The sequence below is a fragment of the Chenopodium album genome, chromosome 1, assembly GCF_948465745.1.
Source record: "Chenopodium album chromosome 1, dcCheAlbu1.1, whole genome shotgun sequence".
NCBI lineage: Eukaryota > Viridiplantae > Streptophyta > Magnoliopsida > Caryophyllales > Amaranthaceae > Chenopodium > Chenopodium album.
The window spans coordinates 87,656,707-87,684,678 of NC_137834.1; the positions used below are offsets into that span (position 1 = coordinate 87,656,707).

The 27,972-nt window shown below is 34.8% G+C and overlaps 4 protein-coding genes across 6 annotated transcripts; 3 read left to right on the top strand and 1 right to left on the bottom strand.

Annotated features, from left to right (window-relative positions):
* Positions 1-1,708: 1,708 nt before the first annotated feature.
* Positions 1,709-7,782, bottom strand: LOC145625022 (uncharacterized protein At2g02148-like). The gene is made up of 8 exons (XM_081678103.1): positions 7,234-7,782; positions 6,612-6,735; positions 6,152-6,493; positions 4,653-4,815; positions 4,080-4,203; positions 3,955-3,999; positions 2,996-3,259; positions 1,709-2,067 (listed from the first exon to the last, which is right to left on the bottom strand). The coding sequence occupies exons 1-8, from the start codon at positions 7,456-7,458 to the stop codon at positions 1,966-1,968; spliced, it is 1,389 nt and encodes a 462-aa protein (XP_081534229.1). The 5' UTR covers positions 7,459-7,782; the 3' UTR covers positions 1,709-1,965.
* Positions 7,783-10,202: 2,420 nt separating this feature from the next.
* Positions 10,203-14,727, top strand: LOC145561164 (small ribosomal subunit protein bS16m/bS16c-like). Its single transcript, XM_081621832.1, has 4 exons — positions 10,203-10,389; positions 10,501-10,645; positions 10,749-10,794; positions 14,259-14,727. The coding sequence occupies exons 2-4, from the start codon at positions 10,513-10,515 to the stop codon at positions 14,497-14,499; spliced, it is 420 nt and encodes a 139-aa protein (XP_081477958.1). The 5' UTR covers positions 10,203-10,389; positions 10,501-10,512; the 3' UTR covers positions 14,500-14,727.
* Positions 14,728-16,324: 1,597 nt separating this feature from the next.
* Positions 16,325-20,105, top strand: LOC145561147 (nucleosome assembly protein 1;3-like). Its single transcript, XM_081621831.1, has 11 exons — positions 16,325-16,476; positions 16,586-16,629; positions 16,755-16,838; positions 17,642-17,734; positions 18,089-18,173; positions 18,286-18,347; positions 18,435-18,649; positions 18,735-18,912; positions 19,000-19,043; positions 19,234-19,447; positions 19,785-20,105. The coding sequence occupies exons 1-11, from the start codon at positions 16,437-16,439 to the stop codon at positions 19,851-19,853; spliced, it is 1,128 nt and encodes a 375-aa protein (XP_081477957.1). The 5' UTR covers positions 16,325-16,436; the 3' UTR covers positions 19,854-20,105.
* A 1,901-nt stretch (positions 20,106-22,006) lies between these two features.
* LOC145561111 (uncharacterized) lies at positions 22,007-27,950 on the top strand. Of its 3 annotated transcripts, none has more exons than XM_081621829.1 (6): positions 22,007-25,215; positions 25,947-26,063; positions 26,788-26,940; positions 27,024-27,103; positions 27,193-27,316; positions 27,502-27,950. In XM_081621829.1, the coding sequence occupies exon 1, from the start codon at positions 22,297-22,299 to the stop codon at positions 25,027-25,029; it is 2,733 nt and encodes a 910-aa protein (XP_081477955.1). In that variant the 5' UTR covers positions 22,007-22,296; the 3' UTR covers positions 25,030-25,215; positions 25,947-26,063; positions 26,788-26,940; positions 27,024-27,103; positions 27,193-27,316; positions 27,502-27,950. The 3 variants fall into 3 exon arrangements, with proteins under 3 accessions (XP_081477955.1, XP_081477954.1, XP_081477956.1); XM_081621828.1 differs by having other exon boundaries at positions 27,037-27,103; XM_081621830.1 differs by having other exon boundaries at positions 22,007-25,031; positions 25,104-25,215; positions 26,788-27,103.
* The last annotated feature ends 22 nt before the right edge of the window (positions 27,951-27,972 follow it).

Below are 27,972 nucleotides of genomic sequence, written 5' to 3' on the forward strand. Positions count from 1 at the left end.
TCCCTAAATAATTTCACACGTGACTTTTCCCCAAAATTACTTCTCTCTCCTCATTCTCTTTTATGAACTTTGCTCTATCAAGGCCATTGCTGAAAGCTTTCTCTCTCTCTTCAATTTGCTTTTATTTCACTCTTCAATGCAAATGATGCCATTGCAAGACCCAAACACCTGAACTCCCTGAATTGGGAGTGGGAGCTGGACCTCTAAGAAAGAGATCTTGTCATGGTCGAATTCTGCAGAATAAAGAGATTGATAACAGAAGAGGAGATGACGATCGGAGTTGGAAATTAAGGGTTGATTGAGATGAAGTTGGATGAAATTGGGTGTTTTGATTAAGGAATTCAAGAATTTATAGACGCATTTGAAGCGTACAACTGATTTAATAGGTAATTGTGAGAGAATCTCTGTGATTATCTCAGTCGGAAGTGTCGCCATTGTTGCCGCTCAAGCTCCAGAAGTACAGTCACGCAGACACGCAGTGTTGGAGGCTGCCTAATGGGCGGTGCTCGAACAAGTTTGAATGGGCTTGTTTGAAAATGGCGGTGGTTCAATTTTTGTGGGAGAGTTGGGTTTGTTCGTAAAAATGGAGGTTCTAATTTTGCTGGGTTTCTTCGATTTTGATTTTGATACTTTTTTTTTTTTTTTTTGTGAAAGAATTTTGATTTTGATACTCTGTTTTGCATTTGTAGCTTAATTACTTTTGTAAAAAAAAAGGGTCTGTGAAAAAAAAAGGGTCACTTTTGTGAAAAAAAAAAAGGGTCACTTTTGTAAAATAATTATCATTTTTGTGAAAAAAGAAGTTATTTTTGTGAAAAAAGGGTCACTTGTGTAAACATATGAGTCACTTTGTAAAAAATAAAGGGTCACTTTTGTAAGAAAAAAGGGTCACTTTTCGCAAAATGTTCGATGTACAATAAAATTATTGTAAACCGGGGGCATGCAAAAGGAATTGTACAGTTTATAATGTGAAGCTCGTGCTATGTACAGTTTGTTTATATTTTATACAACAAATATTTTATATATTTAAATGATAAAATTTACTAGTATTATTTTATTCCTTGTACGTAATTCATCATTTAATATTTTTATTTTAAAGTAAATTATGAATTTGGTCAGTCATTATATTTTAATTAAGATAAAACATCTAATGTCAAAAGATAATATTTAATAATAGTTTATGTGACAGTTTAATTATTTAATTCTAAAAGAAATGACAAATCTCTTATTTAATTGGCTAAAGCGCAAATTCTATAATAAGATATTAAGATGTACTTTCATTAATTTATTGTAAGAAAGATTAAAATTACGTTAAAAGTATTTAAAACTCCATAAAATACAATTAATTTTTTCCCTAAAAAAAAAATATATACAATTGATTTTGACTTTTACCACCTCCAAATAACCGCTTATTCTTTTTTACTACCTTCATTAAAAATAAAAAAAAAAATAAATAAATAAAAGGTTTATTTTCCATTATTTTACTACCTCCAAATAACAATTAATTTATTGGCATGGAAGATCGGGGGAGATGAAGAGGAAATGTTAAAAAAGTGGACCTTACTAATGGATTTATGGACGAAATCCGTTAGTTCGTGGTAAAACCCAATTTTTGGAAATTTTGTTGATGGTGAAATACAACTTTCTTTTATGGAGCTAGTAAAAGTCAAATTTTCCTTAAACTCATTAAAAATTAAAGTTACCCTTACATTTACATAAGTAAAAGTTACCATAAAATTTGTTACTGTAAAAATTATCCACAGATTGAGGGTCTTTTAATAATATTAATGAATGTCTGCCGTATACAAGAGTTATTGAAGCAATTATAACAGAACCATTGTTCAGGAGTTCATGAATATCTATGCATATATTAGCTTCGCCTTCAATCATATGAACATAAAAATTAACAATGAACGAATTTTGAGGCCACAAGAAATCAAGAATCGTGCATAAATTACCAAGAGCGACTCATATCCCAAACCTCTTCGTACCACATTCAGAGCAAAACTTGGAAGTCGGTCTCAAGTACGGAGATCCACATTCATCACAAAACTTTGCGGGACTAGTTGGCTGGAAAAGACGGGAAAAATGGAAAATGGGGGGATAAATCACAGGTAATTAGGAAAAAGTATCTAGCATATAGAAAGAAGCTGGAATTTCGAAGTCAATAAATCATAAGATTATGCCAACTTCTCAGGAATGCAAAATAGTAATACAGTAACCTTGCAAAAACATAACCCTCAGTCCTCAACTCCTCACTGAACAAAAACTTCTGAAAGGACATGCTCATTAGAAACTGGCTACTGGTTAAAAGGCATCATTGACATTGACATTGACATCGACAATGCTTTCAATCCATATAATTCTCTAAGTAATCTTGAACTTGAAAGTTTATATGCCTCACAAACTTAATGAGGTGACCAAAACATCAGCAAAATGGAGCAGTTAAGATTATATAAACACACTACGAAGCAATTCTCCATCTAAAATACTCCTTTAATCCATTAAAGGTTGGCATGTGTAGAGTCTTGGGAGCCTGAACTCTGAAGCTAGTCCACTCCTTGAATAAGTCCGGAAAATCTGCCATATAGTTCTGATACTCCCTTACAAGATCTTTTTCGTGACTAAGTGTTAGAATCCGCCTCACTAAGCGATTACAAATATCAGCAGATTTAGCTATATGTAATGGTCTCTCACAGAGTTCCTTTAAGAGTTGATGCATGAACTATGAACACAGGTCCTTGGGTATTAACCAAAATACAGCCTCTCACGGAGTTCCTCTAAAGTTAATGCATATGCAAGGGTTTTGTAAGCAATTTAGTGGGGTGGTAGCTGAGGGGGTAACTGCTTAGACTAGTTAGAACTAGACATGAATAATAACACTCCACCCCCATAAGACAGCAACTAGTGAAAGAATTGACTTAAAATTTTGCTTCAGAATAAGATGGAAATATGACTTACGGAAACAGGTAATATGAATAGATATAAGAAAACTTACCATCACATGTAAACGACCTACTACATGACTTCCTCCTAGAGACTCTAATGATGCCATGTTCTGAGAAAGAGTCGGAGATTCATGGCCATGAGCAATGTCGGGTAAATGGGAAGATTGCCCACTTTCATGAGTGCAAGCTAAGAGAGTAGCCTGTTGATTCTGGTCAAGAGACTGATGATGATTAAGGATAATGGTATCATATCGTGGCTGGCGAGCCAACGTCACCAAAGAATGTTTGGATGGTGTCTCCTGCTCCCGTGGATTCTGCCATATGCACTTTAGCAGCATTAATCACAGAGGATAAAATAAAAATTAAAAAAATTGTGGTTTTCAGCATAAGACCAAAGCTTGGCATCTTTAATTAACTTATTTTGTATATGAGTTGGATAGTGAAAAGGGGATAAAGTTTCTGAAAGACAGGAAGTACTAACAGATTGCTGTCGGAAAGAAAGGTGTGGTCCTAACTTTTGAGACCAGATACTTGGGTTCAGGAGGTTGGAAGATTATCCTAAAATGGATTTGGCTATTCAGTAGGTCTCACCAGATAGAGAAGAATGATTGTAAGGCCAACAATTTGAGCATATACTGAAGCGTTCATTCTGGACTAGATAATACTCTTATCTTCACATTAGACTCATACTGCCATACCTCACAAACTTTTTCTGTTTGGGTCTTATTTCAGTTAAGCATGACTAACCCACTTTACTGTCTGCTAACAAGTGCTGTAAGTATTTTCGAATACTGGTAATTTTTTTGGTAAATGGATCCCTAACCAATTATCAATAGAAGTTGATAAACATAAACAAAAGGTATGCTAAAGATATCAATATTTAAATCAGAAATTTCCACTCAGAAAATTAACCCACACTGCCTTCCCTTTAGAAAGAGGGATGCTAAAGACACTATCAGCAGACGGGTTTTTAATATAGAACTCAGAAAGTCAAGTTGAGTCAGCATACCTCTGTTGCAGACTGGAACTCGTGGTCACTGTTGCTGTTGTATGACTGAGAAAAGATATATCAAGCTTCATCAACAAGTTTCATATTGTAGAAATAAAACCATATACAGATGAGAATGAGCTTACAAGCAAACCAGGGACAGTCGGTGAAGTGTTTGATAAAGCACGCCTAACTTTATGCCTTGGGTTGTAAAACTTATAGTCCCTAGCTGTAACTGCTATTTCAGTCCGCCCTGTCAAACGCTTGAACCTGTAAGATCCCGAACACTATTTAACATAGATGATAAACCACTTGCACTTTATATAGATGATCATATTTATAGCTTTTCTTTGGAACTTTTTTCTACCGTTAATACACTATCACATATACGAGCTAAGAAGGATTCCAACATACTTTAGAGCATGACATTCATGCAAACTAAAAACTGCTGAAATAAGGTGTTCCAAATCTAAACTGCATGGAAGATGCCTCAGATAGTCAAATTTACAGATGTATAATAATATTATTAAATCTTCATAAACTAAGGCACTTCTGACTTTATTTCCAAACACTCTTTCATCTAAAGATTAGAAAGTTCCAAATGATCTATCAAAGCAAAATAATCACTGTAGTACTACTTGGGCAAGGACATTAATAACTATTTAACATGTGTAACCACAATAGGCTACTACAAGCATGTATAAATGACAGAAACTAACCATTCTGCATCATCAACAGGAACAACAGTTGGTCTCTCAACAATATCTAAGCCATTGGCCACCACAAAACGAACCCTCTTCTCTTCTTGGACAACTAATTCCGGAAACCTAGTCCTTGTTTCGAGAGAAGTAGCCAATTCCCTTCGTTTAAAAGAATAAGAGCCTATGTTCACAGGATGCATAAAATGTTAGACAATAAACTTAATAAGATGAAAGAAACATCCAGATAATGTATACATTTTTTATGAGCATGAAAAAGAATTCTAGACTTACTAGTTTCTCAAGCTGCAAAGTTAGGCTAGTTCAAACACACATAAGATTCTGATTTTTTTAACAGACCAATCCTCTGCCATATAGGCTATAAGACCGACTTTCATATCAAAAATATTACACTTCGGTAAAAATTCTTTTAAAGACATTATAACATAGAAATAAATGTTTGTGCAACAGGAAAGTACATAAAAATATAATAGTAAAACTAAACAAGACTTGCATGAGATAATTCATTAGTGAGGTACAGACCCTTTCCTTAACCAAGAAAAGGTTCATGCGACAGGAAATTACACGTTGATAAAATGTTACAAACTAAGCAATAGAGGTATAAGATAATTTATTAATGAGGTACAGACCCCTTCCTTAACCAAGCAAAGGTGGGTACCCATTGGAGGCAGAAAATGAAATTTATGAACAGCCTGGCTGGGCACCGAGACAAGAGCTACATATTTATTTCCCCATAAATATGAGTCAAACAAAATAAAGAGCAAACCATAATATGATTTCATTAGATATACCCTTAGAACTATAGATATTGCAAGGATCAAAGAACATGCAGCCAGTGGCCAATCACAGCTACCATGCAGTGAAAGGAATACTAAAGAGTAGTAACATCTGATTGGCTTGACTGGGCAATCAGAATTACTCAGATCCAAATAAGTGTAAATTGCTAATATATACCATTTGAATAGGAAAGCAGATAGACAGAGAAATTGCTCATTTGCTACTGAACTATTTTTAAATTTGTGTTTGCTATTCCTGTAAAAGCATCAAACCATTCAGCGACGCTGATGTGAATCAAAGAAGCTAGTTGGTTTCATAGATAAACACTTGTTTAGCAAGGGTCTAGGCAGGACAAAGCCCAAATGCAAGGAAGGGACTGCAGGGTGGGGGGAATCAATTAGCCAGCAACAAGCAGTGTAGGCCCACTGTCTATGGAGTTAAATAAGTACACAATGTTAACCTGGAAGGCTTACAAGCTGAGTTTATATAGTTAGGCATATGTTCTTAATATTATTTAGAAGATGAAGGCTCTGATTCTAGAAACTGTATCCGACCCAAATAATGCCTCTGATATGAATTGTTCAAAATTAATCTATTTTGTTATCTCACACTAATTCACTTGATTTTTATTTTTTTCTTTTTCTTTTTTCTTCTTTTTTATGCTATCCCTTACTAAAAAACAATGAAGAGATAAGCCAACAAAAAAAGCTAAAACATGCTACCTGTTTTAGGAAATTTCTGAGTCAACTTTCTGTAGAGCCCGCCAGATGCTTCTAGAGCTACTCCAATAGTCTTTTCACGCAAACCATTTAATAAAGCAACTCTCATGTTCGCTTCACTCACCAGAGTTTCGTACAAATTAGCCACGTACATCAGCGGCAAAACAAACCTTGGATCTCCTTCATATTGAACTTCAGCAGACTTTCTCTTGTTTGATTTATCACCTCCAGGCTCAACAATATTATCAATATAAGCACCCGGCTTCTCAATAGTATGATGTGTGATAAAATTATCCACAACAATTTGCAAGAATCTTGCCCTTGCAGTTTCAATTGGCAAAACATCTAATACAAATGTAATTCATATAAAGTTGATTGAGCAAGTGAAGAAAAAAGCACTATAAAGATGCAAATGCTGAAGCAAACTAAGACATATACAAGCATGTAATATGGTAAGATTTACCCTTTGCTGTTAAGGCATGACAGGAATTTCTTAGAGACCCACTACTTTCTAGACTAGATCGATCATCTTCAACAACAATGTTAGGAATCTGAATTGGGGTCTTGTATACCTCATCCAAGCAATCCTGGATAAACACAGAAAGGCAAATCAAACATAAAATTGAAAACTCATCGATGAACATTAAAAATCGAGTCAAGATTCAACCTTTAAACCCTCTATCCACAGTTTCAAAAGGGTCAGCTACTCAGCTCATACAAGTATACAACAAAATCCACAACAATTAATCATTACATGTTCCAAAATTCTATACATTTTGGACCAAATAAACATTAATTGAACAAAAATTCATAATTAAAATTTTAATCTTTATCCCCTGCTTTAACATTAACTTATGGCAAGTAAAGTCACAATTCCCACAAAACACCATATTTTTTGTGACCCAACTTTTTCCCTACTCTCTCTGAAACATTCCAGTAAATCAAAAAATAACCCAGAAAATTCTGTCAAATAATTACATGTAACATACACAAAGACAATCACAATATAAATAGCGGTTAATCAAAAGAATAACCCAATAAATTCAATCATAAAACAAATAATTAACCCAAAAAATAGAACTTACAATATTATTAGAGCCCTCATCATGATCTAAACTATCTTCAGTAATTGCATCACGATCACCGTTGCTAATTCTGTCGATTTCGCCGTCTTTTTTAACTTCATCTAAATTTCTCCCATCAATGTAAGAATCTACTGATCTTAAATTGATATTATTATTAACATTATTGATGTTATTTTCATCATTATCAATGCTACTATGATTATGAATTGGAACCCTAGATTCCATATCCCTTTTGTAATTCTACAATCCCATCAATTATCTCACCTCAAATACCCAAACCCATGATTTTGATTTGGATTTTCAGCTTTATTTCTGATCAAATTCTGTAAAAAAAATGAATTGGGTAATCGAATTTTGAAGTATATTTTCCCGCCAGAAGAAGACGGAAAAGGGTTTTTATTTTTTATTTGATTGAAATTAACGGATATACAGACTGAGAAGAGTGAGGAGAGAGAAAATGGAGGTCGATGAGAGTGAAGGGGGTGACCGGAGCTAAGACCATACCAGTTGTATAAACAACGAAGGAGAAATTGGGAAAATTCCCAAACCTAATTCCGGTTTTTCCAAACCGGTTGATTGTGTAATTTTTAGGATGAACTAATTTTTTATTTTTGTTTTTTCAAAATTGATAAAATCTACGGAGTAAATTAAAAAGTGTAAAAAATAAAAATAATTTGTTTATACGTGACCGTGGTTAGGTTTTACAAATAATTACGGAGTAGCTGTTTATTAGAGATGATCAATGGATTGAAGGTAGGTTGGGTGATGTTTCATCCGCCTCCATCCACCAACGATCCATCCTTTACTCGATCCATCCATCACCTAATTTTCCTTCATCTAGATTTGATCCATCCATCACCTAATTTTCCTTCACCTAATTTTCCATGGCGGATGGATCAGGTGATAATTCGAGTGAAATAAATATATAAATACAACTTTGCATTTTCATAAATAAAATTAAGCTTAGAAAAAAAAAGAAAAAAAAAAGTGATCTATTTATTAAAACTTTGATACATCCTTTCTAATACTTGTTCCTTTTTACTAAATCAAAAACAAATGTCAATTCCTAATATTACAATAGACATTTTTAAAAAATATATTTATTTTAAATTTTTTTATGTACGAATTTAACGGGTGGATGGATGGATCGGATGATGGGTTGGATGTATCATCATCCGAATCTGACCTGATCCGTCACCCGAGCCATCCATCAGTCACCCGCTTAAGTTTGGGTTTTCATCCATATATTTGGATCTAGTGGATGGCTATCCATCGGGTTTGGATGATACTGCCACTTCTATTGTTTATGAGATCTGACAAGTGACAACTCGTGATAGAGTGGATTTGATTTGAGACCAAGCTTGAATCGCGATATTGGCAACCTGAGTTGAGTTGTCGATAGTTATTACCACATGTGGCAAATCGCGAATTATTCAAGTTCAACTTGAACAAAACTTAGCTCTAGTTGTTTCGTCTCTGAGACAAAACTTTTTATAATTGTGATGTTGGCCAGATGAGTTGATTTATTCCATCATTGAGTATGGTGTATAGTAAAGGCAATAAATCTATTTTTAATCTATTTACTCTAACAATGTTACTAAGACCAATAATAGTTGGCTTAAGTGGTAAGCAACTTGATGTCGGTTAAGTAATGTCTTGAGTTCGAGCCTCACCGAATACAGAGAACTATTATTAGGAGACTCACCCACCAAAAGCCAAGGTGTATAACTTGGATCAGATCCGGACGTAGTTGGAGCTAAGCTCTGGTGAACCGGATGGGGCAAACTCTAACAATCTTAATGTTAAGATGGAAAAAAATCACAACAATCTCATGATCGATTTAGTCATGAAATTAACTCAATAAAACCTTGACTTAACTTGAGTTCAACTCAAAATTTTAGTAAGTTGTGTCAAGCAATAATCTCAAACTCCAACTCGACTAAAGATTTGTTCACATTTATTGAATTGAACTGAATAGAGCTGAAATATACTCCGTATATTTTACAAGAGGAGAAAATTAAAAGATGAACTGAACTAAACTAAACTAAATTGAAATTAAGCTGAAATAAACCGGCTTTAACCGCGCACTCCTAGTCAATGGATTATTTCGTAGAAGTAGTACTGTCAAAACGGTTTGACAGTTCGGGTTTGGTTTGGTTTGAAATCGGTTCGGTATTAAATCGGATCGGTTTGAAATCGGTTTAAGTGTCTCATGGGTCGGTTCTAGTTCGGTTTAAGTAATTATCGGTTCGATTCGGTTTTGGTTTATTCTGGAGCGGTTTTAATTCGGGTCGGGTTGTAAAAGTCCGGGTAGTAAACGGTTCGGTGCAGCCGAGTTGCAATTTGTTAACGGTTCGGTGTAAACGTTTTTGTATCCCGGTTTCAAACAGTTTCGGGTCGGAAACGGTTTCGGGTTAGAAACAGTTTTGTTCTTTTTCGGTTCAGTTTATAACTAGTTTGGTTCTTTTTCGATTTAGTTTATAATTGGTTCAATTCTTTTTCGGTTCAGTTTATCGCAGGAGGATTTTTAGTGGCAAGAAGATATTTTATACTATGATAATAATTTGGCAGGAAGATATTTCATTTAAAACACCTTTTAACTTGATTTTAATATTCTCTTTAAAGTAAGCAGTTTGTAGCCGATTCGTTTATAAGAGGTCCGGTTCATAAACGATTCGGTTTATAAACTATTCGGTTCATATACAGTTCGGTGAAAACGGGTCGCGGGTTGTTAACAGTTTGGTGTAAACGGTTTTTATCCCGGTTCAAACGGTTTCGGGTTGAAAGCGGTTTCGGGTTAGAAACATTTCGGTTATTTTTCGATTCGGTTTCACATATAAACGGTTTTTAAACGGCTCAGTTCTCATTTGAGTCGGTTGGTTTCGGACAGTTAAACGGTTTCGGTTTGAAATTTGACAGCACTACGTAGAAGGTATCGTAATTATACGATAACAGATTAAACCTCCGTATTTCAATCATTTGTATTTCCTGCTGCCAAAAAATACCCCGAGCCACAATGGGTGCTCCAATCGCATAACCCACAGACCCTTAATTGCTTATTGTAGCTTGGTGTCTGCTGCTGCTGTGACTCAGACTGAGTGTGGCTTGTCTTCCTCAAACGTTGAGACATCAAGTACAAAACTAATTTTATACCAGGTTAAACCCTTTTCTTACTCTAAAACCCTCATCTTAATTGCATTTTTGCTGAAGAAATTCCCAATTTTTATTCATTTTTGTCACTAATAATTGATTTTGTTTGAAATTTAGAACCCAGAAAAAATGGTGGTGAGAATTCGATTATCTAGATTTGGGTGTAAAAATAAACCCTTTTATAGGGTTATGGCGGCTGATAGCAGGTCTCCTAGAGATGGCAAACACATCGAAGTTCTTGGCTACTATAACCCTCTTCCAGGTTTTCTTCTCTTTCCCCATTTTCCCTTTTTTAAAATATTAAATCTTGGATTATTTCTTATTGATTTTATATTATTTTTGGTTGAATTATTTGATATATGTAGGTCAAGATGGGCAAAAGCGAATGGGGCTTAATTTTGATAGAGTGAAGTAAGTGATTATGCATTTCAAATTGCTTTTTTTTTTTTTTCGAATTTATTGTTTAATCTGTTGCATTATAGTGTGATTCTTGTTAATATATGATGAACACCTTGAAAAATGTTTTTTAGAGAAGAATTTGGTAAGTAAATTAGGCTGCATTTGTGTGGACTATAGTTTGTGAACTTGCAGATAAAATGTAGAAAAACTCGGCTAGTTTCGACCTTAATATGAATTTAAGTTGATCATTGCTACTGATGATAAGCTAAGTGAAGTAGACTTTTGAGGGGTATGAAGATAATGGGTTTGTCCCGGAAGAGTTTGCTGTTTGCCTCTATATGACCTTTTTCTTGGTGGAAGTGCTTGGCCGATGTTATCTACTGAGCTAACTCATATAAGGATCATTTGCTGCTGTCCTGCCAAAAACAATTTCAAGAGGGAAAGGTTTTTCCATTGTCCCGTATCTTAGATTCTTAGGTCTTAGGTGTGTGTTTGAAACCAATTAGCATCGTCATTTATGTATGATATGAAATTGTGTGCAAGCTGCAACAGTGAGTTATTTTTATTCGGTTCACATTTCGTGCTTATTTAGGCACTTGGGTCTTGGTGACTTGAACATATGGAAAGCAATGTTGGCATCCCAGATATCAGATACTTGGTGATGCAAATATACTTCTGGGAAGTTTGGGTAGGGTCATTGGGATGGGGTCTGGAGAAAGTTCGTGGGTGCTAGTATGCTGCGATTTGCATTTTGTAAATGGTTTGTATCTATACCAAGTCTTATAACTACAGATAAAAAAGCTTAATTCAAATGCAATTTCTGCAGTCCAGGCATGCCCAATTTATATACTCTCAATCTTAAATCATAAAGCACTATATGTTTCATTGAACGTTTTTTAGAATCAGGCTGTATCCATCATTTTTTCCTTTAATCTATTATGAATAAAGTATTTGGTCTCAAGTCTCTGTTACTTGTTGATGTTATCTTTATTTCTATGGTCGATTTCTTGGTTAGGTTTCCTACTCTAAGCTTTAGCTTGGTTTATTAGGTCTATGAACAAGTTCCGTCAAGTCTATGGGTATCCTCATTGTGTTCTGTACACTGTCCATAATGTTTTATACAAAGTATAACATTTGAGTGAAGGGTAATTCCTTTGATATCAGACCCAATTCTGACCTTTAGAAGCCCATTAAACTCTTATGGTCACACTCATGAGGTACTATTGGTGGCTGGTGAATCTCGACAAAAACAAGACAGTAGCTTCTTCATGTCATTTTATGGCCCCAAGTAGTAGATGATCGCAGGATCTAACATTATAATATGAAAATACTCATGTTCAAGAATCTCTTTGCAATGTATGTGGAACTCTTGAGCTATTGAAAGGGAAGAGCTTCTAACTTCTAGGCTAGCTCTAGTGACCTTAGTCACCATTTAAACCATATTTGACGTAGGACCAAAGTCGCTATAGCCACTGAACTTGAAATATATGACTTAAATCTGTGAAAATTTTCTAATAATCTGTTGAACTCGAAAAGAAATTTGAGGAGATAGCTTTCTTCAACTGTCATAAGGACTCTGGAAGAGATGACACAATTTGTATCAATGACCCCAACCAATAAAGGTCTATATTATAATCATGCTTTGGGAACTTGTTTGGCATATTAATGGAGGCTTTTCAGCTGTTGTTAACTGAGAGTTTGTAATTTTTGGAGTTCCATATTAATATCTGAACCTAAGCCTAAAATTGTTGGCAAGAACCTAATTTTGAAAACTATAACTTATTCCTGTGACACTCTTTAATTCATTTATTTAGATCTCGCCAAACAAGCAGAGTGAGACCTCTCTAGGTGCTTGTCTACAGCTCCACAATCTTGTTCATCAAACTAATAATACTATAATAGCATTGTCCCCAACAACAATTTTGGTTGACAAGCTAAGCCTATTTATCATGGCCTGCAGATTTATGTTCTGTGTGGAAGGATGGGTTATGTCAATGCAATAACTCAAAAAATTTAATGCAACAATTATCTCTTGTTTTTGTCTTGACACTCCTTTTTGCGCTAAGGCACGTAGTCACGTACTATAATGTTTTCTTTAATGTTACATTCATTCATTCAATCAATCAATCAAAGCCTTAATCCCATAAGAGGGGTTGACTACATGAACCAAAACTGTAGTCATCCACAAAAATCTTCTTCCTTCATTCCTTATGATCAAATACCTCATTCTCATGCAAATCCATATGCTTCATATCCTTCCTAACTCCTTTCAACCAAGTCATGATACTTATCTGGAATTTCATCCATCCATTTTCTTATACACTAATTATTGTTCTCTTTCCATTTTAGATTTCTCAATTTTAACGTTTCATCATCTAATGCCCTAATGCAAGTTAATACATTATGTTGCTGCTCTTTAAAATGAGCATTCAGAAAATTCATGATGGTTTGGTTCTTTTACATATTGGTCTTGATTGCTATATATGCTTCACTGAAGTAGGGTGCAATTTAGCTGTAATTTGTGATACTTTGGTTTTGTGATCTGGAATATGATGCCATAAAAATCAATGTTAATCATTTTGTCTTCCTCCTATGATTTTGACATACTCCTTAATGGAAAGTTTCTCATGTACGAGACATGTGAATATATGATCCAAATTGTTATTTCACTGTTTGGTGAAGATGTCTGGCTTCGAACTGCTAGAATTAGGCCCTCGTCTTTCTGGGTGTTTACTTGGGCGATAATTTGTGAATGTGATGGGATTTCCTACGAACATTTACTCCTCATGTTGAAAGGATTTTCTTACATCTTCCAAATTTTAAATCTGGAATGAATTACTGGTTCACTGTACTCCCTGTGCTACGTTCAACAGTTCAAACACAGTATTCTAAGGAGCAGCAGCATTGAATCTGCCCCTACTTCAAAAAGATAGGCAATACTGTTCTGATTAATTGATTATTCTTTGATGTTGCCCCTTTCTCTTGTTAGACAATTCTTATATTTTGTTGGGATAGGAGGTATCCTGTGATGGAGGTTGCTTATGGACTCAAATTGAAAACCTGCAGTTTAAAACGTTATTTGTTCATTTCACTTTGGCATGCTGAATTATTGACCCTAGGTTTTTTGTTTTTTTTTTTTCAATCGATTATCTTGTTATTTTCTTGTTCCTTTTCGGATGGTTCCTTGTGAAGTTAGCTGACCCCAAATCATTTAGGGACTAAGGCTTTGTTGTTGGGGGAGGGAGTGTAAGTGTGGGTGTGGGCAGTGGTGGTGGTTGTGGGGGAGTTTAAGTTGTGTGGATATGAACTGTGTGATTCATCTACCCACACGTCCCACAGGGATTATTGTAGATGCTGCATTTATAAGAGCCAGTCAGAATTGTTGGACTTGATTTGACTAATTTTGCTTGACTTGAGTTGTGTTTGATCCTTTGCAAGCGTCTCTTGATTTTTTTCTTTAAACCCATTATCAACAGGTATTGGCTTTCAGTTGGAGCACAGCCATCAGATCCAGTTCAGCGAGTTCTGTTTAGAGCCGGATTGCTCCCTCCTCCACCAATGATGGCCTGGGGACGCAAAGGTGGGCCACGTGATACCCGTTTTGTTGATCCCATGACTGGACGTGTTTTGACTCCAGGAAAGCCTAGCAGCTTAGAGGATTCTGAGAATCCCAACATCGACGATGCAGAAATAGTAGATACCCCAACCACTTCATGATGCATTTTCTCATAGGTTTTTAGATTTTAAAGCAGACAACCCTTTTCTGCAGTTTGTAGTACAAGTTTATGCATAATTACGATATACAAAGTACTTGGATTAAAATTACACTGTTTGGAAACATTGTGTGTTTGGAGGATTCCTGTCAATGCCTCCTCTTTTTGGTTGTAAACTTGTCCAAAGAAGGTTGATCATTGATGTTGAATAAGTATTTCTATTGCTTGGCAATTCCTGTCTGATATAGTCAATATCGTTAAAGGTCTCATTGCACCCTGAAGAGTCTCTTCAGATAAATCTGTTAGAATTGGACGATCTAGGAACAGTGAATGTTTTGTTCCTAATTTCATTTCCTGCAAAAAATCTCCCTTTCATTTATTGGTCTTGTGAAGCAGACAATGACCTCTGAAAAAGCATAAAATTTGTAGCAGAAACACAATAATTTCAGGGGCAAGCACAAAGATTTATCAAACCTATTCTTGATTTGCCTGCCTGGAGTTTCATGGGAGATTTACAATGATTTAACAGCAAGCACAATATTTAATCATGGCCTTATGGGCCAGTTACGTCCTTTTCTTGTTTCCCTCCAAGGCCCCAAGTCACACAACATGGGGTAGAGTTGGTTCAATATCTCCTAAACCACTTCTCTCCCTAGATACGTCCCCATAGATTATACTACGGCGTAATATTCTACGCTACCTTAAGAAGTTTATAGGCACGTAGCGTATGAGATAAATCTAAACGTTCAATAGGACTTTGATAAAAACTCATTATAGGCACGTAACGTATGAGGTAAATCTAAACGCTTATGATTAATTAAATATTAAATCAAATACTCCGTGTAAAATGGGGAAGAAAATGCAACTATTTCCTTGTCAATAAATAGATGAAAAATTTATTCTTCGACAATAAAAGAAATTGACATAATTTATGGTTGAAAGAAGCATATAGAGCATAGATCTTCAATTTCCACCTACTCTATCGAAGTAAGAGAATTGTTTGTAAAGATCCGTATGGGACTAATGGCAAATATTGACTATTAAAGCTTCCTGTATAGTTCTTTGAGAATTAAGAGGTTAGAATCATTTTTTTCATTAAACTAATTGCCAAATACAATTCAATACTCACTCCAAATTTGGACAAACTTCTTTAGTCTTTACCAAACAAGGACATCACCGATACTTACATACAAAAAAATGTAATTATCACTATATAAGGTAATTCTTCTATAATTTTAATGCTACAGTATGCTCCATACCTTTTACAATAAGAAATGAAACGAGAACAAATCAATCAACCGCTAGGGCGGTAACACATTCAACATACAATAGGAAATGAAACGAGAACAAATCAATCAACCATATCATCAGCATCAAAAGAATTCATTTTAACCGCACATAAAGTCATCTAAAGATTCGTCATCATGCAGTAAATATGTTTAAAACCGCAATTAATACCATATAAGACCGTCTTCTTAGTAAAAATATATCGCAATTTAAATCGGGTAATGTAATGAACAAGTTGCATTGTATTCCAATTAAGAAGTTTGAACATCATCAATGACAGCTAAAATCTCTGAATTATCTGCCACAATCATACTCTCGTACCATCATAAAATTCAAACCAAATACTTCACAGCTCATAGTCTCATACCAACAACAAAAATTAAAGGAAAAAAAAAACCCAAAAAAGTATTTGGATTCGGCGGGAAAAATCCCAAAATCCCAACCACGTAACCATTATTAAAATAAAATAAAAAAACTTCATTTTTTATAAAAAGTACCGTATTTATTTAAGTGGGTCCCCTTTCCCATCCCTTTTATCTCTCACATAAATACAGTCTTTGAACCCCTACTCTTTCTCTCTCTTCCGCTCGAAAATTAGGGTTTTTGAGCTTCCGAAACCCAGAACTTTATCCCTTTCTTTCTCACTCCTCTAAAATGGCTAACAACGATATCAACATGTCCACCATCGCCGCCGGTATGTTCTTCGTTAAACCCTAATTCTTTATTTTTTCGTCTTCAATTTTTTATTTTTTTTTCTGTTCTTCAATGTTTTTGATTTTTGTTTTTTGATTTTTTTACTGTAGCTCTTAATTCAGCGGATAAATCAGCAATTCTTAACGCTCTTAAGGTTATTCAGTCAGTTTTCATTTTGTTTATTCAACTTTGTTTAATTTTAAGGTTTTTTTTCTTTTTTTGTGGACTTTTGACTTCTTTTAGGGTTTAAGCTTTTTTTCTTTTTTTATTTTTTTCCAGGCTGCTAAGGCTGAGAATGAATCAATTCTTGAGAAGTTACCGCCTAATGTTCAGAAGCGTGTAGAGGTTCTGAGGCAGATTCAGGTACTTGATATTCCGTTATTTTTTTGTTTAAATTTGAATTAATTATTTCTATTTATTTATTTATTTTGAGGAATGGAAATTATTATTAGTATTATTACTATAATAATGGTTTTTATGCAAATGTGATGATTTTGCCTGATATATACCAAATTCGATGTAGCAGCGTTAGAAAAATTTATTCCTGTTTTTTTTTTTTTTTTAAAAAAGGGTTTAAGTTTGCCCTGTCTGAGCACGGGTAGAGGAAGAATGGCTGGTAGATTTAGGGTGACCGTGGTAGACGTAGTACGCATTTGATTGATCTTCGGTTTAAAACATACTTATTTTTTTTCGTATAACAATAGCTTAATCGATGCCTGATTAAACAGTAGTACTCGATTATACTTTTTACTCTTGCGGATAGGAAGATTGGTCAGCTAGTAGGGTTTTGTTTGCAAAATCTGGTTTGAGAAATTAATGGTATGTTTCCAGTTTTTTGTTTAATGTCCTTCTATAGACATTCCCGTTGTTTAGGAATGTGAAGCTTTCTTGATAAGATAATAAATGAAATTTGCTTCCCACGTGTTAACGTCATTATTCATAAATGTTTGTAAACACTAGCTTGGTAAGAAATTCTTCAATAAGAAGTTTATCCCGAATACTCACTTTTAATGTTTGGTGGTTGTTCCTGAAAAGTAAAATTCCAATATGAAGCTCTACAATTTATTAATATGACAGATATTGGTACAAGTTTAATAAGTCCTATTGTTAAGTAGCTGCCCCAATTTAATGAATGCTAAAATTAGCCTTACCTTTTTTATTGACAGAGTGACCATGATGAACTTGAGGCAAAGTTCTTCGAGGAGAGAAGAGCACTTGAAGATAAATACCAGAAATTATATCAACCACTCTACACCAAGGTATGCTAATTATGATACTTCTTGATCTAAATTTACTCTATAGTCTTAAAATTACTACTGCAGAAAGTATCGTTAACTACTTTCTTAGAAGGATATTTATGAACGTGATGTTGAATAAGTTCTTGTATCCTCATCAAGTAGTGTTGTTGTACTCAATCATGCATATTTAACCACAATATGTGGAGATAGAACTATGGATGCTAAATTATTTTTGTGCGCCATTACCTTTTGGAGCTATTGAATTTTGAAAGCTATATTTATTGAATGTTAGGAATACTTAATTTGCTTGATTTGACATCATTATTTAAAGACCAGTTGTTAAGTACCTTAATCAACATTGGTGTACTTTTGCAGAGATATGAAATTGTTAACGGTGTTGTTGAAGTTGAAGGAGTTGTTAGTGAACCAGCAACAGAAGAAGCTGATAAAGCTGCTGAAGGTACTTAATTGAAATTCACTATTATGTATATATTTGAAGTTAGAAATGTTTCATGCTTTGCTTCTTGTTTAATGTTGGAAATGTTTCATGTTTTGTTTCTTGTTTAATTCAGAGAAAGGAGTGCCTAATTTCTGGGTCACTGCAATGAAGACTAATGAAGTGCTGGCTGAATCGGTTAGTATCTTATGATGTCAGCTTTATTTACTACTTGTCCTCTACTTCTGCTGCTTTTTACTTATTTATTTTTCTATATGACTATAGATCCAGGAGCGTGATGAAGAGGCTCTCAAATATCTTAAAGATATAAAATGGTCTAGGGTTGAATTGCCCAAGGATGATGCTCAAAAGGGTGAAGCCTCAAAGGGATTCAAGCTTGAATTTTTCTTTGATCCTAATCCTTTTTTTACAAATTCTGTTTTGACAAAGACATACTACATGATTGATGAAGATGAACCTATTTTGGAGAAAGCCATCGGGTATGTAGCTTCCTTGCTTTGTTCACTGCTTTCAATGATTTGTTATCTTTACTTCAAGATTACTGATGGCAATTGATACATTTAGGACGGTGATAGAGTGGTGCCCAGGAAAATGCCTGACCCAGAAGATTTTGAAGAAGAAGCCAAAGAAGGGTTCTAAGAATTCCAAGCCCATCACAAAAACCGAAGCTGTTGATAGCTTTTTCAATTTCTTTAGCCCCCCTGATGTCCCAGAGGATGAGGAGGAGATTGACGAGGATGCTGTGAGTTGTGCTTCACTGTGTTAAATAGTTTGACTTGTTGAAGCTCTTTACTTGGTCCATTTGATTTGAATTTTACCTTTTTTACAGGCTGATGAGTTACAGGCCCTTATGGAACAAGATTATGATGTTGGGTAAGCTCATGATCTCCTTTCTTTTACAGCTCACCTGATGTCATGTTGTTGGCTTAGTTACATACAAAGTATATGAGTTCAATTTGATTTCTCACACCACATTCTTAAATGATATTTATGAAATGGTTATTATTGTGTGACTTCATCCTCGTATATAAGTTGAATAAGACTTTCATTTTATTGTCTACAGGTCAACAATTCGTGACAAAATCATTCCCCATGCTGTTTCATGGTTTACTGGGGAAGCTGCACAGGATGATGACTTTGTGCTAGGTGAGGACGATGATATTGATGAAGATGACGAGGATGAAGATGAAGATGAAGATGAGGACGAAGATGAGGATGAAGATGACGAAGATGAGGATGATGATGAGGAAGATGACAAACCCAGCCACCAGAAGAAGGTAATAGGCAACTAAAAGAGATTTCTTTTCTCTTGCTAAATATAACGTAACTAGGACTGACTTTACAGTTTGCTTCTTTCTTGTCATTGTATTTCTGTGTTTCTTCTGTACTTGCCATATATTTCTACCTCTAAGTTTCTTCTGCAGTGATTACTATTTTTTGGGCTTCAGTTGCATTGATGTACTTATATTTGCTTGTCTTGTTTTCCCAAACTACTTCCTCAACTCATCAATGGCACCTCCCCTTTTCACGATAAGGGGATAGTAGAAGATAAATAAGGAAAGCTGAAGATATTGTGCATTTGATTAACAGTAAATTGTTGGGCTTTTTTTGCAGAGAGGCGCAAAGGCATCAGGAGGTGCCCAGCAGTCTGGTGAAAGGCCACCAGAGTGCAAGCAACAGTGATTTTATTGTGGGGTGTGTTGATTGGTGATGTCAATTGGGAAGAGCAGCAAAATTTTGGATTTATCTTTTTTATTTTCCTTCATTTGTTATTAAGATTATCGAAGGATGCCCATACAGTTGTAGTTTCTAGTCGTTTCTATTTTTATTTTCATGGATGAGACAATCTGAGTATTAGTTCGCAAAATGGTGTGTAATAGGGAATTTGTCAAAACAAATATCTATATATCTTATATTGGTGAAGCATTTGCTCTACCGAGATTTTGTTTAAGAAACTGTCCTGGGCAACTTTGATATGGAGTTATGTGCTCAGTGATTCGGTGAATACAGTTGATAATAGCAAACTTATTTGATAGGGAGTAATTTTTTTTAATAATGTTTTTCAATACATAAATTTAATTATAAATATATTATTATCAATAAAAAATAATAAAATAAATAAATAAATAAATAAATTGGAAAAGTTGGATTTGAAAGTAAACCTTTAGAGGAATCTAACAATCAGTCGAAGTTAGTGCTGGCAGAAATTGATATTAATATGACGAATTTGACACAAAAATATTTGGTTAGTGTCAAGGGTTTTTTACATGTTTAATTATGCGAATCAATTCTGACACGACATGCTAATTTAAACAAGCTAGGATAATGAGAGATTTCTAATACAAAATTTACACAATTGCTAGCTCTAGTCAAAGTAGAGTATGTATATTTAATTTAGAATTTTCCTACTTCCTCCGTTCTTTTTTACTTGACCCGCTTTGACTTTTACACTATTCACTACTTCTTTGACCGTATTTTGTGAATAATAATTAAGAAAACATATTCATGTAAGATATTTTTAAATTCGTCTCAACAAGTACTATCATAATATATAACTTTTATAATTTTTACTTATCGAGAATTAAAGTTATTGATCGTTAAATTTTTGCATTGGCAAGAGTGAGAAAAGAAACAGATCAAGTAAAATAGAAGAGAGGAAGTATATAATAATATAGGTTATGTTCATTTTCTACGGGAAAGACTTAGATAGGAGTACATAAATCGCTTTATATATCTTTTCAAAAAAAAAAAAAAACGCTTTATATATTGTGACTAATGCAACAAAATATAATAACATCTGGTTTTTATATAATACTCCATTTGTCTCGAAATATCTTACACTGTTAACTTTGTACACATGTCAATGCACTAGTTTGACTTTATTTTTACATACTTAAATATCAACGAGATTTTTTTAAAAATATATTACGAGACTTTATATTAATACCTATCTAACAACATATTTTATTTCATAAAGTATGTTTTTATTGTATAAGTAAAAATTATGATAAAAACTAATATATGAATAATGGAAAAAGTCCAACATCTCAGATGTTCTAAGTCGGAGGAAGTAGTAAGTCAAAGTAAGTATATGTAGTGTAAAAGTCAAACTAATGCTATTATTCAAGTTTAATTGAAATACGTCAAAGTGATCAATCATTTTCATTTTTGAAATTATCATTTGTATTGAGTATTACTTATAGATCGTTAAAAAAATACAGTATTTTCTAAAAGGGAAATAACACATAAAAGTTGTTAATAAAAAAAGTAAAAGAAAATCGCGATTGATACGGGATAATTTTTCTCTTTCATTAAAATTTACTGATTTCTTACTAATGGTTGAAATTATATATAGAAATCGTCTTAAAGACACAGGTAGGTTGACGTTGGAGAGTAGAGAGGGAGGTAAGAGAATCCCCCTACTCCCAAACATTTTATAGTTAAGGGGATTTGAACCTGTGACCTTAAAATCACAAGGTGAGTTTCTATTGGGCTACTAACTTCACCACGCTGTGTCTGGTCGGTAAAGGCTACAAATACAATTGTTGTATGTGGCCCCTACAACAATTGTATTTTTATATTTAATTTATATTTGACTTCTATTTTTTTCCCATTTTCTGATAATACGTCAAATTTCTAATGGTATTGTATGTAGGGCTATGGATATATGTGTATTGGTCTATACCATTGTTTGTTACTGTATTCCGTATTTACGGTACAATATTCCATTACATTCATCCCGATTTAAATGTATGATTTTTAATTTTTTATAAGGAGTAATTTTTACAATACAAAATTTTACAGTACAAAATTTTTAAAATAATGAAAAAAATAAAAAGGGACATTAAACAAAACAAAAGCTGCGTGTTTGAGCAGCCTAAACCCTGCAAACCCAAGCTCAAACTTATGCCCAACAGTTCTCATAAACCCTAAATTAGAACTTCAACCCATTTTTCAACTTGTTCAGCTCTTAATCACTCTACTTCTTCTTCTTCACATCCTATTTACAAATTCAACAAAAAACAAAATTAATTTTTTTTGGGATTTCAGGCTAAAACTTTCCCCAAATATGTCCTGCTATGACAATGGAGCTCACTGAATTTCAACAACCCATCAATTATCAGCGATGTTATTGTTTCTTCGCACTTTCTTTGGCGTTGTTGGTCGCAGAAACTCCATTTCCAATCGCATAGGTGCGTCCATTGTTGCCCCTTTTCCTCATAATAATATGCCTTTCTCTCTCCTCCCTTCGACCCAGTTCATCATTTGTCCTTTACAATGCAATTTGATGATCTGGGTCACTGGTTTTTTGTTAAACTTTAGATACCCTTTTAGCAGTAAAGTAAATTCTGATTGTTTCAATGAAGTTTTTGATAGAGATTATATGAAAAAATTAGTTCTTGAAGAGAGGTGGAATGATGCTAGGATTGATAGTTTGTTTAATTCTGCATTAGCCCCAATTTTAGTTTCAAGGGTTTTAGTTGTATTGAAGGAAGAACCTAAATTAATGATGAGGTTCTTTCGGTGGGCGAAAACGCGTATTGGGTTTAGGCATTCTACTGAATCTTATTGTATAGTGATTCATATCTTGTTTAGTAGTAGAATGTACCATGATGCAAACTTGATACTGAAAGAAATGATACTTTCGTCCAAGCCGTGGCCTGGTGTGGATTTGTTTGATGCTTTGTGGTTGACAAGGAGCGTTTGTGTTACGGGTTATGGAGTATTCGATGCGTTTTTTAGTGTGTTGATTGAATTGGGAATGCTTGATGAGGCTAGCCAGTGTTTTGAGAGGTTGAAGAGATATAGGGTCCTCCCTAAGGTGCGTTCGTGTAATAACCTTCTAAGAAAGCTTTGTGAATCGGGTAGAGGTGGGACATCAAGGAAGATTTTCAGTGATTTGCTTGGGGTTGGGATGACCCCATCTGTGTTTACTTATAACATAATGATATGTGATAGATGCAAGGAGAAGGATATGGTAGGAGCTATGGAATTGTTTAATCAGATGAAAGATAGCGGCTTAATACCGGATATTGTTACATATAATACACTGATTGATGGGCATGGAAAGCTTGGCCTGTTAAAAGAAACAATAAATAGTTACGTGGAGATGAGAGAAGTAGGTTGTCGTCCTGATCTTATAACATATAATACTCTGATTAATTGTTTTTGTAAATATGAAAAGTTACCTCAAGCTTTCGAATTTCTTCGTCAGATGAAAAGTGATGGTTTGAAGCCTAATGTTGTAACATATAGCACATTAATTGATTCTTTTTGCAAAGAAGGGATGATGAGAGAAGCTATGAAATTTTTTGTTGATATGAGACGTCTTGGTCTCTCTCCAAATGAATATACATATACTTCTTTGATTGACGCGAATTGTAAAAGCGGAAATCTTGGTGAAGCTTCAAAAATAGTGAAAGAGATGTTGGAGGTGGGGCTTGACCTAAATGTTGTAACTTGTACTGCTCTGATGGATGGCCTTTGTGACAAAGGGAGAGTAGAAGAAGCAGAGGAATTATTTAATACTATGCAGAAAGCTGGCATAATCCCAAACCAGAAAACCTACACTGCTTTTATTCACGGCTGCATTAAAGCTGGGAAGGTGGAAAAAGCCAAAAATATCTTAGAAGCAATGAAAAAGAAAGAAATAAAGACAGACGAGACTCTTTATGGCACCCTTATCTGGGGACTTTGCAATGAAGGAAAAGTTGAGGAAGCTAATGTTTTAGTAACTGAAATGAAACAGATTGGTCTTGAGGTAAATAGCCATTTGTTCACAACTCTGATAGATGCTTATTTAAAAGCAGGGAATGCCATAAAAGCTCTTGAACTTTTCCAGGAAATGCAAGAGTTTGAAATCATGCCTACTCTTGTAACATTCATTGTGTTAATTGACGGTCTCTGCAAATTGGGACTGATCCAGGATGCAGTTGACCATTTTTACAAAATGGAAGCTACGGGTTTACCTCCCAATATTTCTATCTATACGTCTCTGATTGATGCTCATTGTAAAAGTAATTGCATGGAAGTGGCAAAAAGGCTTTTTGATGAAATGCAAGCAAAGGGGATAGTTCCAGATGGATCTGTTTTTACAGCTTTGATTGATGGGAACTCAAAGCATGGAAATGTTGAAGAAGTCTTTAACTTAATCAACAAAATGACCAGTTCTGGTTTGCAGCTGGATTTGTATGCTTATACTTCTTTGTTACAGGCTTACTTTAGAGCAGGGGATGCCAAAGGGGCCCTTAATCTGTTTCAGGAAATGCAGAACTTGGGCATTGCTCCAACACTTGGGACTTACACGGTTTTGATTGATGGTATGTGTAAATCGGGATTGGTTGAGGATGCACTGGACCAATTTCGTAGGATGGATGGTACTAGTATATCTCCGAATGTTGTCATATATACAGCTTTAATTGACGGTCTTTGTAAAAGCAACTGCTTGGAGATGGCTAAAGAACTTTTTAGTCAAATGCAAGCTAAGGGTATGGTTCCAGATGTAGCTGCTTTTACAGCTTTGATCTCTGGCAATTTAAAGTTTGGTAGCATTGAGGAGGCATTTAAGTTGAAGAATGAGATGATTGATATGGGTTTGGAGCTTGATTTACAGGCATACACCTGTTTGGTTCAGGTGCTTGCTGATTTTGGTCAACTTGAAGAATCAAGAATGTTATTTGATGAGATGATCAGGAAGGGTATTCGCCCTGACAAAGTTATTTATGGTGTACTGGTGAGAAAATATCTTGACCATGGAAAGGCTGATGAGGCTGTAAAATTACAAAATGAAATGATTAGGAATGGTTTCTTAACTGAAGATAGAAACTCTGCTGCTATGGTGCACAATCGCTGTAGATGATGGTATGAAGCTTCAACACTTTCTGTGGGATGTTTTATCTTGTTTGAGAATTTCTAGAAACCTTATAATTGCAGTGAACAAGTCAGCTCAGCCAATTTGTGTTCATTCATGATGCTTCACACAAACCCTGGATGCCAATAAAAAATCCGATCTCTGGGTGTTCATAGAGAAAATTTCATCCTTGAGGTTAGTTTTCCTATTGATTCACAAGCACTCTAATAAAATTTATTAGGCCTAGTTGTTATTTTGCTTTGAAACTAGATACAGTTAGGATAAGGTCGCATGGATAGAATAATGGTGATTTTTTTAAAATTTCTATTTCTAAAATGTGATATGGCCTTGTTTGGCTATCAATAATTGGTTATTTCACTTAGCATGTTTGATCAGCTAGTATTGGTTGTATCGGTTCATTTGTCTGTTGTTTGAGTCTTCTCAAACTGTTACTTGTTTGAGCCAACTTAGCACTAGGTGTTTATTAAGATCTGTGTTTGAATCACTAGTTGGGTGTTTTTGTGAAATATATGTAGTAGATAATTAATTGAGTAAACAGCTAACAGTCAATGAGAAAAAGCTACTCATGGCACCTTTTTCAAGGTCATGGAAAACCATTTGCCAAATATGATCTTTCACTATTAGGACGATATGAAATAGCTTAAAGTTAAAGGGTAACTAAAAGAGGCTAGCAAAAAGTCATTTACCATACAAGGTCAATGTGCCTAACATGTGCTTGTCTCTGTCTATCACACCAAGACACATTCTTCCTTTTAGAAGTGTCTGTTTGCCTGTACAAGCTTAGGTGCTACTTATTGTCTTAATGAGCTGCTGTGATAGCCCACCCCTAGCACATTTTCTTTCTTCAACCTTCTCTTCTCTTGCTCTCTCGTGTTTTACTTGACCATGCTTCTTTTTTGCATTAGTGCTCAGGCTCAATGTAGCATTGAAAAACACAAGATTGGTGATGATCAATCATCAATTGCTTTTCTAAGGAGAGGAGCCAGTTCCTATCAGTTTTGTGCCTTTGATTATCCAACAAGGTATGCCAGTATAAGTTCCCATAGAGGGATTATGAAAATGTTTCAGCTTTATGGCAGTGCTGTTCTGTGTAAATTTTTTTTTTTTTTGGTATTTAGAGAGCCACAAGGGCGGGGGTGAGAATCGATCCCAAGATCTCTTGGAATCGGGAGGGAAGCTCTAACCACTTGAGCTATCCCTCACTCTCGCTGTTCTGTGTAATTCATAGTGAAATAAAGTCACCTTTTTAGCTTCTTTATGGGCTAAGCAACTGGGTCTTTCCCAGACTATCCCACGGGCTAAGCAACTGGGTCTTTCCCAGACTATCCCACGGGCAGATAAAAAGGAATTTGGCTAATTTGTAGATTTATTTTTCTGTTACTTGTGATGGAGGGAGAAGGGAGGAAGACAGCAATGAAAGTACAAAGTTGCCCTAAAATAATATAGCAAAACGTCTTATATAGTTATATACCCCCTGATGTACCAATTTGGTATCAGGCTGATGAACAAGTATTTTCTCTTTTTACTTTAGTATTGCTTATTCATTATAAATAACTGCTGTCAACTATGAAAATGGTCTAGATCATTGTTTTTGTTGCTTCTCATGTACACTTCCTAAATCCATATAAATCATGAATGTGATTTTTCTTGATTGCTTTATTATGAATTCCATTCTATCCCATTACAAGTACGTAACCATTCATTGTCCTACCTTACCCTCCATGATATTCTGTTTTATTATTGCAGATAATGTAGGCGTTCTATCCTTAACTTTCAAGATAGTTCCCTGATGAGCTTTAGGCACTACTAATATATTCTTCACATACTTGGACAAGATGTATCAATTAAGGAAATCGCAAGAGAGCCTTAAGACAAAATCCTCCTGGATTATCGGAGCAGGTAGTTACAAACTGTTGATAAAAATTTAGAACTAATCAAGCTTGTCTTATGAGTGTGGCTGTGAAACTTTACTTTGCTGATAGATTCATGTACCAGAGACTTTTACTGCTGTTCAACTTTCCTTCCACGCAACCCTTTGTTCCTGTAAAAAATTACCAAACAGGTAGCCCCTTCTATACTATTTATAACTAAATCTTTTTTTTATTTGTCCAGTTTTTACTCTGGATTTTAAGCTCTTGCTATTTATGACAGGCTGCAATCAAGACAAAGTGTGCAAACAAAAAAAAGAGAAGAATAAAGGAACGTGAAGGGGAGATCATGGAAGAGGAAGAAGAGGAGGGAGGACAAAGATGTGGCATTCCTTCGTAACTAAAAGGTAATATCTTTCATCCTTGGAAACTAATGTTGAATAAAGAGGATTTTGTGTACCCATTGACAAAGTGAAAAAAAAAAAAGGCAGAACATTCCTGAAAAAGATTTGCTACCAACCAAACTTTCTTAAGCTTTTCCATGAAAACATATGTACTTTAGAAACATCATTGATGCTGATTTTATTCGCAGCTCTGGCTCACCTACTGAAGATGGCCAAATCAAGTAGAAAGGCGACACCTTTAAGCTACAGCAAAATCAATTCTGCGGTGTATGGATTTCCATATGTACATAGCCTTATTCCTAACCGTGGCCATGATCAGTCAAAAGTTCAGTGGTAGATAAATTGTACGAAAGATAAACCCATATGCGTGAGATTGCCATAAGCTGGCCTCAAGTCCGAGCTCCAAAGCATTTTACAGTTTTAAAGATATCTTTAAGCATCAGTTATGTTGCCATAAGTACAAATTTTGAAGGCATTGTCTGTTCGATCTTAGACCTCAATGAACATGTACAAGTCTATATTGATTTGCAAGGTAAAGTAGCCAGTATTAAGGCTCCAAACACCTTTATTTGACATTGTTCTTGTAACCTTATTTCAGAATGTTTCTGCCTCTCTGGTAATGCTAATGGATTTTCAATCACCTCATTATCTTCGTAAAC

Bases quoted from the DNA above. Each gene is read 5' to 3' on its own strand.
- LOC145561164 (XM_081621832.1), top strand. From the start codon at position 10,513: ATGGTGGTGAGAATTCGATTATCTAGATTTGGGTGTAAAAATAAACCC. The intron at 10,646-10,748 runs GTTTTCTTCTCT...TGATATATGTAG, and splicing joins CTACTATAACCCTCTTCCAG to GTCAAGATGGGCAAAAGCGA. The intron at 10,795-14,258 runs GTAAGTGATTAT...CATTATCAACAG, and splicing joins CTTAATTTTGATAGAGTGAA to GTATTGGCTTTCAGTTGGAG.
- LOC145561111 (XM_081621829.1), top strand. From the start codon at position 22,297: ATGTTATTGTTTCTTCGCACTTTCTTTGGCGTTGTTGGTCGCAGAAAC.
- LOC145625022 (XM_081678103.1), bottom strand. From the start codon at position 7,458: ATGGAATCTAGGGTTCCAATTCATAATCATAGTAGCATTGATAATGAT. The intron at 4,816-6,151 runs GTAGCATGTTTT...CTGTGAACATAG, and splicing joins TCAGAAATTTCCTAAAACAG to GCTCTTATTCTTTTAAACGA. The intron at 3,260-3,954 runs GTATGCTGACTC...TGCATATGGCAG, and splicing joins AGTTCCAGTCTGCAACAGAG to AATCCACGGGAGCAGGAGAC.
- LOC145561147 (XM_081621831.1), top strand. From the start codon at position 16,437: ATGGCTAACAACGATATCAACATGTCCACCATCGCCGCCG. The intron at 16,477-16,585 runs GTATGTTCTTCG...TTTTTACTGTAG, and splicing joins CATGTCCACCATCGCCGCCG to CTCTTAATTCAGCGGATAAA. The intron at 16,839-17,641 runs GTACTTGATATT...TTTTATTGACAG, and splicing joins AGGTTCTGAGGCAGATTCAG to AGTGACCATGATGAACTTGA.